Source organism: Arachis stenosperma, chromosome 4, assembly GCF_014773155.1.
Source record: "Arachis stenosperma cultivar V10309 chromosome 4, arast.V10309.gnm1.PFL2, whole genome shotgun sequence".
NCBI lineage: Eukaryota > Viridiplantae > Streptophyta > Magnoliopsida > Fabales > Fabaceae > Arachis > Arachis stenosperma.
In genome coordinates, this window is record NC_080380.1 from 124,395,802 (window position 1) to 124,404,831 (window position 9,030).

Genomic DNA, 9,030 nt, shown 5'->3' on the forward strand with positions numbered 1-9,030 from the left:
AAATTAGAAAGAAATGTATTTATTAGTTTAAGAAATACTAATTTATTTTTCAATAGAATAAATTATATTTTTGAATAACAAAAGTTGTTATTGGTTTCTCTTCACACTAACTAATACTTAACCATGGTATTTCGGTACACCATGTTACTAAGAAATATTAATCAATCTAATAAATTTGCAACGACATAAGTCTATAAGCTTAAAAATTTAAAAATCATGTCATAAAATGTGAAGTTTAAATAAGGAACAATGTTGATCATATTGTTTTGACTTTAAAAATGAATATGATATTAACAAATAAATTTGTTCCAGGTAAATTTCAACAAAGACAAAAATTCATAAGTATTGCTATTAATAATGAGATATTAATCTATTTTAACGACAAATACATATTTTTCTACGGATTTTTTAACTTAGCATGTCAAAGATAAATCCACCACAAATTGATGCTCTATTTGTTAAAGGCCTGCCGCTAACTAACACACACAAGGCGAGATTTGAATTCCAAATACTTATTTAAAGAGACAAATGAGATGATTATCACTACAGGATTCAAGCTTATTTGTGGCAGTTTTTTTCTTGGTTTGTGGAGGTTTGAAACCCCCACAAAAAGGTTTGTGGGAGTTTATAAAACCTCCAAAATTTGAGGTGCCACGAGCTTATTTGTGACGGTTTTACAAAACCCCCACAACGTAATTTAGTGGAGGTTTTTTGTTTACTTTGCGGGGGTTCTGAGAGAAATTTTTTGGCGGTTTTTTTTAAATTTTTGTGGCAGTTTAAAACTTCCACAAAACTAAATTTTCAAATAAAAAAAATTGCAGCAAATTGAATGGTTGCAAACCCATTTAAAATTGAAACTAAACGGATCTAGAAGCTATAAATCATTATTATTTTTTGAACAAATAACATCAATCAAACTAAATATTATTTAACTTTAAAGAAATTTAAATATTGTAATTTGATCTTTGCTTATGAATTAAAAATACATATTGTAATTTGAGCACTGCAAAGAAAAGAAGTACATAACTAGCCACATTACTAAGCACAGAAATCAACCATAACTACACAAATATATATAACCATAACTTAATACTACACCAGCAGTGTGGTAAGTCAAAAGTACACATTACAACCTAATCTCTACAAGATAAGTAGATAAAAAAGAACAGAAACTAATACCATTTTTTTAGATATTTAAGATGCTAAACTCTTTTCTCTGATAACAACAGTAGTAGTGCACAGTGCTTGTCCCGTGTTATCTTGAATCTCAAAACTAATACTACTTTGCACATTTTTGTCCAGCATAATCAAAAGCCAATGGCAGCATTTCATGAAGTGTTAGAAATGCCATTACTCCACCAACTGGGTATTATGTTTAATGCAATCAACAATAATTACTATCAACACAACATAACATATCATATTGCTAATTGCACACAAACCACAAAATGATGCCAATTTCAATGCCTGTCATTTACTAATCAAGAACCATGCATCCTCAAATTAATGGTTGTTGCTAGATGTGTGATATTTGATATAAAAGTCTACGTCATAAACCATAGATTTAACTAACAAGAGAAAAAGATCCAGAATTTATTACCTCTCTGTTGCAAAATAAACAAGAAGTGCAATAGCAATACCCTGAAAAAGAGATATATACAAGAAGAGTGTCACAATTGTTTAACGTTAAACTAATTAAGGAATTTATTAATAGAACACTAAGATTATGTTATAAGGTAAAATATAATAAAAATACCTTTGGGATATTGTGCAAAGCAATGGCTAATGCAAGGTTAAGACCAACCTGAAGGCCCTACATAATTACATATAAAGAAGAATTAATGGCATAAAGTTACAATATTAAGGCAATAACATGGTTTTTCAACTACCTTTGAGTCTACAAGCCATATCTTCTTGCGAGTTTCCTCTATCGGTTTCTTTTGTCTGCACAAAGAAATAGAATAGCATATTGTAATTTAAAATTCACTCCATAAATCAATATAAGACTATTGTGTCAGCAATGAAGATTGAAGTATTATTATTATTATTATTATTATTATTATTATTATTATCACCTGCTTTGACATCTCAATAGCTATAAGTTCTGCTATTCCAGTTCCTGCCTGAAATCATGGCAAAAACATGAGATGAATTAACTTGTCAAGTGCAAATATATACATATATAAAGGGTATTTTAAAAATAAAAAATAGAAATAGTATCTGTTTTCACTCTTTTCCCCCCGAGGCACCAAGCAAGCTTTTATGATTGTCAATTTGTTACCTCGCCGGCACCGAGGAACAAGAAAGTGTGGTCAGCCAAAGTTCCACTAATCAGCTTCAATGCTGTCACAACCCTGGCAAGAACAACAGATGCAGTCCCCTGAGATAGATTATAAAATATTCATGATTTGAAATTTTGAACAGAACAATCTTCATAGTATAGATGCTAAGATGCTACTTATAGTACCTGAATATCATCATTGAAGACTAGATGAGATGTGCCGTATTTCGCAATCAACTCAAAAGCATTGTGATTTGCAAAATCTTCAAACTGCAGAAAAACATTTTAAGGTAACAGAAACTCAATTGAATGATTCAGGTTCATAACATCATAAAAACTTGTTTAAAATTCACAACCTGCACAAGAACTTTTTCCCCATAGTTTTGCTTTACAGCAGCCATGAACTCACTCAAAAGTTCAGAATATTCCTATATAAAAACCAGATATCATCATCACTTCATATCAATGCAAATGAAAGTGATATGCAGATATCAAGGCATGTATGTAATGGTATAATGAGACATATATAATGGTATAATGAGAAAAAAAAAGTTAGTAGAAGATTGAAAATGCAAACTGCTGATGGACGAAGCCCTCCTAGTGCTGTGTACAAATCTAATTTTCCAACAGGAATTCCCATTCCCTGAAATGAAACACATCTAACATAAACTATATGAAGCCTAAGTTACCTATTTTACTGTATATCATGTTTTCATTGAATTAATGTATCTATATACTAAAAAGTAACAGCTTCAAATAAAACAGAATGATAGGAGTCTAGTAGTTATAGTAAATCAAGGAATGAATACCTGACATCCAAGGTCTCTGAGTCCTAAAATTCGCTCGCCATCTGTGACAACAATAACTTGAATACTCCTCTCAGGCCAATTTTTCAGTACCTCAAGGATCTTGCCCCTGAAAGAAAGCCAAAAGCTCTTATGATGATACTGAATCAAACACAGTACAAAGTTGCATACAAGAAAGAAATTTATTATATACTTCTCTTTCAAACTATGAACCCGCACTACCGAATCCGCGCCCAAACCGCACTCTGAGTGCTTCAAGCCGCTGGAGGAAAAGCAGAACCAGCAGCACAATCCGCAGTGGAAGACGACGCAGAAGCAGAAGATTTAAAGCGTTATCTTAACAATCTGAATGAAATCGTCACTCTGAGAGGTCAACGAATTCATAGGCTCCACGATCACCTCGTCCTCCATTCATAACTCTGCACCGGCAACGCTTTGACGGAGGAGACGACGGCGACAGGGAGATTGAGATTTTAGGGTTTCACAGAGGTCCTTCTCCCACTCTCTCTCTCTCTATCTCTTTCTCGCAATCGCTCGAAGCCCCCACTTCTAAATGTTTTTTTTTGTAATTTTTGTTATGGGCTAATATTTATTTGGGCCTGAAATGTTTTTAGTATTGATTGATCTGTGGGAGTTATTGTTAATAATTTAGAGGAGGTTTACAAATTGTCACTATTAAATTATATTATGGAGGTTTATAATAACTCCCACTAAAAAACTTCCACAAATAAATAAGAATTTTGTAGTGTATTCAACCAATCTAAATTAATCGAGACAAATACTAATTAAATATTTTTGAATTATAAAATATTTATTTAATAATTACTATATATTTTTTTGTTTAATTTTTTAATAAAAAATTTATATAATTTTATATATGATCTCGTACAGTATTCAGGAATATACACTAATTTATAATAGTTTTACAGAAAAAAAGTGACATAATTTATGGCAAATATGAAAGGATAATAAATAAAAATTGAAAGTAAATTGTTAAGTCAAAATGCATTAAACAAGAAGATTCTTTTTCATTAATGGGTCAATGACTTTTATAAAGTTTATTTTATAAAGTTTATTGCAAAAAATTAACAAGTTGAAATTAGAAATTAATTTCTTCCTTTAATTTGCATTAAATTCCATCCCTTCATTATATATTTGTACAAAAATGTTTTATTATTTTGCAAAGTTACCTTATTGAACTTCTTAATTACCATTGAAATAATCAAGTAATATTATATGTAATAAGTGTGTAATTATTATAAATATTACGTTAAATAAAATAATTTTAAATTATTGTTTTTCTAATATTAATAATATTTACATGATTATATTCTACCTATCTAAATCTTTTTTCTTTTTTGTTAAAATTTCAGTATTAGTGATGTTATCAAACCTATTAATTTATTATTTTATTTACGATCATATTATTATATGAACAAGTTATTTTGATAACTAAGCACAATCGAGTTAATCCAATATCTAATCGGTCTTGTTTACATGAATCATACACTTTATTTGTGCTTCCAAAAAGAAATAATTAAAAAAAAAAAAGAAAAAAAGAAGGAAGAGAGTTGGAAAAGAACAAAAAAAAATAAAATAAAAAGACGGTTAAATTCCATGTAAAGATAGAGGAAAAACGATTATTACATTATCTTAGTTTATTTCCTCCTTAAATATTTTTAAAAATATTTTAATTTTTAAAATTTACAAATATAAATATATAATATTTTTTTTATTAAACACAAAATAATGTACTTATGCTTAGAAATAGCAAACAAATCAGCCTGTTCCGCCCCACTAAAAATCTGGCTGTACATTAAAAATCATTCACCCCATTAATTACTATGTATTTATATGTTTACACATATTATTCAATAATACTTAATGTATATTAAAAATTATTTATCAAATTAGTTATTTTGTATTTATATTTTTATATATACATGTTATTTCACATCTTTTCTAACTAAATAATCATCTAATAAAATAATCAAACCTGTTATAATAAAATAATCAAGCATACAATAGATAAATAATCAAAGGTTTACAGCAGTCTAATGAAAATCTTTTACAAGATGCCAAAATATGTGATTTTATATCCAATGGTTGATTAATAACTATTTGTTGTGTGTACGTAGTATATCCATTTATATTTTAATTAAAGTGTTATTTTTTTTTTCAAAAAATAAAAATTATTCATAACATACATCACATCGCATCTTTTTTACAAAAGAATATGCTACCAAAATAATCAAATTTTTTATATCAGCCTATTTATTTTCATTAACACCAAATATGTATTTTCATACGGTGATTACTTTTTTGTATTTATGTAATATAATTTATTTTTTATAAATTAATTATTGTTTACAAAATTAGTTGCTTCATTTTAGGAAAAAAATCTGTCAGATATTTCATTATTTACATTTAAAATTTTATTTACAAAGTTGAATTTGCTGCTATAATTCTTCCAATTTATCAAGAATTATGTCAAGTTATTTGCACCAAAGCCATTATAAATACCATTGAAAATAGTTGAAACTTCATAGTAATTTATCAATCTTATGTGTTCTGATCTCTAAATCATTTCATGTCTAATGGGCAATGGTTCCTTTCTCTTGTTATGCCAAGAGCAATTGCTTCATTTCGTATATTATTTATTAACGTTATATGCATATATGATAGTTAATATATCGAAAAAAAATTATCAAATCAAATCAATAAAGTACCAAATCATTCTACTAGATTGGAGAAGGTAAGTTATCAAGTAAGCAAATTATTTCTTGTAATTATTTTCATAAATTTTAGTAACTAGTTCAACATGTTAATTATATCATTTATGTTTTTCTTTTGAATTGAAGGAAAAGAAGCTCTGATCTCCATCCTAGTTTCAAAATACTCTATGAAATCTTAACGGTTCCTAGCTATCTTCGAATAGAGACAGAAGAAAAGTGAGGATGCATGTATCTCTTCAGTTTCACCAAATAATTCCAGTTTCTCTCAATGATCAAATGTTTGCTTGGTAGTAATATAAGAAGATCAAATGTAATCTCTAATGGCTAAAGTCTTAACATTCTTTCATTATATGTAGTTTTTGAAAACTCCATTGCGATGCAGAAAAGAGTAGAAACCCTAAGAAATCATATATAATTATATACCATTCCGTGAACTGAATTCTATTATATCAACTACAAGTTGTTAGACTATGCTACCATTTTTTGTTGCTACTATCACTATAATAAGTCTTCGAATAAAATATTATTAACTGCGGAATTCATAATACACAACAAAAATAATAAATAATCAATAACGATATATATATATATATATATATATATATATATATTGTGTTTAAGATTTTGTTAAAACATCATAGAATAAATATAAACATTTGAAGGCATTTTTATTTATCTATATATCTATTTTATTATATAAAAATTAAATTTCTGCATTTGATGATAGAGTTGACCTGACATATTTCTGAAAGTGTTTTTTAATTTATTTTCTTAACTTATTAAATATAATTTATTATAATAAATTAATTATATCAATTAACTTATTTGATTAGATATTTAAATATCACACACTTTATTATAATTTATATCAATTTATTTTAATATTATTTTTTAATTTATTTCTTTTAATATTCTGGTAGTATTTTTAATTTATTAAATTAAATTAATTATACTAATTATGTGTATTACTTAAATAATTCGATTAATTTATTAGTTATTAAAATAATAAATTTATGAATAAAATAGGCAAATTGAAATATTTTCAACTAATAATTAAATCAAATCAAATTATATGTATTGGGCCAAATTCAAATAATGTGAATTAAGGACTAAACTAAAATAAGATAATTTTTTACTTATTCAAATTGAATATAATAAAATAAATTAATTTTGTTACATAATCATAATTTTTTGGTCTTTTATATATAAATATCCAAATAAAATTATAAAAATTATTATTTTTATCACTCTTGCTATTTCAACTATTCTTTTTTTTTATGTATAATTTTTTTATGTATAAATGTACTCAAAATGAGAAGGTATGAATGAGTATTTTATTGATTGTTTGTTTGACAAATACTATAACCCGAAAATATTTCAATTTAGACATTCTACCACTGCCGATGGAAGTCGAACCTGTAACAATTCAGGGTGGTCAGTGTATTTTTCATAGTATTGAATAGAAGAATATTTATTAAAATAAATATATCCATTGTAATGAATTTTTTTGTCAATTTATTATCTTTTACATAATAAACAACATCCACATTGAATATATTATTTTTATCAAAAGCCAAATATAATTGGTTGATAATTCTATGTAAAAATACTCCTGTGGTGAGTAAACACCATATCGTTAACTCGCTAAAGTTAATTCTCCTATTATTATGCCGATGTATAGCATTATTATATGAAAAATGATTATATTACATTTGTTTCCAATAAGGTGGGCGAGCTTTTAGTCCTAGTCACGGTTAGAGTTGAGAAAAGTCAAAAAAATGCTAATAATGCAAACACTCTCTATTTTTAATACCCAATAACAATAATATATAAATTAAAACTAATATTATTTCGTACAAAATAATAAAACATATAGTATACTCAAAGCATATGTGATTTGTATCGATTATTATTGTTTATTGGTTACGTTATGATAAATCTGATTTAAAAAAATTAAAATTAACTTAAATATACACAATATTATTCCATGTCTTCCATTTTATTTTATCATCATAAAAAATGACATATAGTAGAAGAAAATCTCATCCTTTTATCAATGGTTCTTCCATTCAATAGTTTCTATAAAGGAAAGATAGATATTTTAATTTGTTCTTTTCAGTTTTTTGGTATGTATATATAAACGACTCATAATAATATTGTGTTTGGCAAGAATGAGTTTCGTTACACATCCAAGTAATTTTACATCCAAGTCATTTAGTTTACGCTGCGGGGCTTCGTCTTCTTCTCCTTTTTTCTCTTCCTCCTCCTCCTACTGCTTCTTCTTCTTCTCCTTCTCCTTCTCCTTTTTTCTCATCTTTTTTTCATTATCGTCATCATTACCACCAAAATACCACCACATCCATCTCCTCCTTCTCTTGTTTTTTTATTTGAATTTCTATAATCTCCTCCTTTCTTTTCGTCTTCCCCTCCATAATCATTATCGTCAACACCAACAACACCAATATTTTGCTAACATCTTTATTGATTATGATTCTCTATGGTGATCGAATGAACTGAAAATATTATTAAAATAGAACCATTGTATAATACCAAATGAACAAAAAATGGTCCATTATATAAATTCGAATTCAGAAACACTTGTGTCTCGAATGAACTGAAAATTAGCTCAAAATGAAACCATTGTATAATACCAACGAATTCGATAATAACGATAACGATGATACGTATTAGAAGAAGACAATGACGATGATGATGATGATGATGATGATGATGATGATGATGATGATGATGATGATGATGGAGGAGAAGGATGAAAAGAAAGGAGGAGACAAAATTCCAATAGGAGGAGGAGGAGGAAAAGGAAGAGGTGTTGTTGGTGATAACGATAACGAAATTGAAAAATAATAAAAAAAGAAAAGAAGAAGAAGACTAGCATCCGGAGTGAAGAAGAGCGTGAATTTGAAACAAAGCGCAAGGGGGAGAAGAAAACGGGAAAAAGAAATGCGTAACTCAAATCCCTTGGATATAAAATTGATTGGATGTGGAGAATTACTCGGCAAGAATATATAAGCTTACACCATTTGAAGAACGGGTGAAAAATATTTTAAAACGAAAAAATTTATGCTCGTCGAAAGTTTGGTGTGCAAAAGGCAATTCTACAACACTTAACAGCTTTTGGCGTTTTTGGGAGGCTCGCGTACGCGAGCTGGAAAAATTTACACTTCCACGTACGTGGGACATGGTTCAT

The 9,030-nt window shown here is 27.6% G+C and overlaps 1 protein-coding gene across 6 annotated transcripts; it reads right to left on the reverse strand.

Moving 5' to 3' along the window:
• Positions 1-963: 963 nt before the first annotated feature.
• Positions 964-3,628, reverse strand: LOC130973468 (NADP-dependent malic enzyme-like). 6 transcript variants are annotated; one of them, XR_009084148.1, is made up of 11 exons: positions 3,281-3,628; positions 3,091-3,196; positions 2,859-2,924; positions 2,638-2,709; positions 2,468-2,551; positions 2,282-2,380; positions 2,076-2,123; positions 1,890-1,944; positions 1,757-1,813; positions 1,601-1,641; positions 964-1,003 (listed from the first exon to the last, which is right to left on the reverse strand). XR_009084148.1 is itself a non-coding variant. In XM_057898012.1 (10 exons), the coding sequence occupies exons 3-9, from the start codon at positions 2,919-2,921 to the stop codon at positions 1,794-1,796; spliced, it is 441 nt and encodes a 146-aa protein (XP_057753995.1). In that variant the 5' UTR covers positions 2,922-2,924; positions 3,091-3,196; positions 3,310-3,628; the 3' UTR covers positions 1,010-1,641; positions 1,757-1,793. The 6 variants fall into 6 exon arrangements, 4 of the variants coding, with proteins under 4 accessions (XP_057753995.1, XP_057753994.1, XP_057753997.1 ...); XR_009084147.1 differs by lacking the exon at positions 964-1,003 and adding an exon at positions 1,010-1,362; XM_057898012.1 differs by lacking the exon at positions 964-1,003 and having other exon boundaries at positions 1,010-1,641; positions 3,310-3,628.
• Between the last annotated feature and the right edge of the window lie 5,402 nt (positions 3,629-9,030).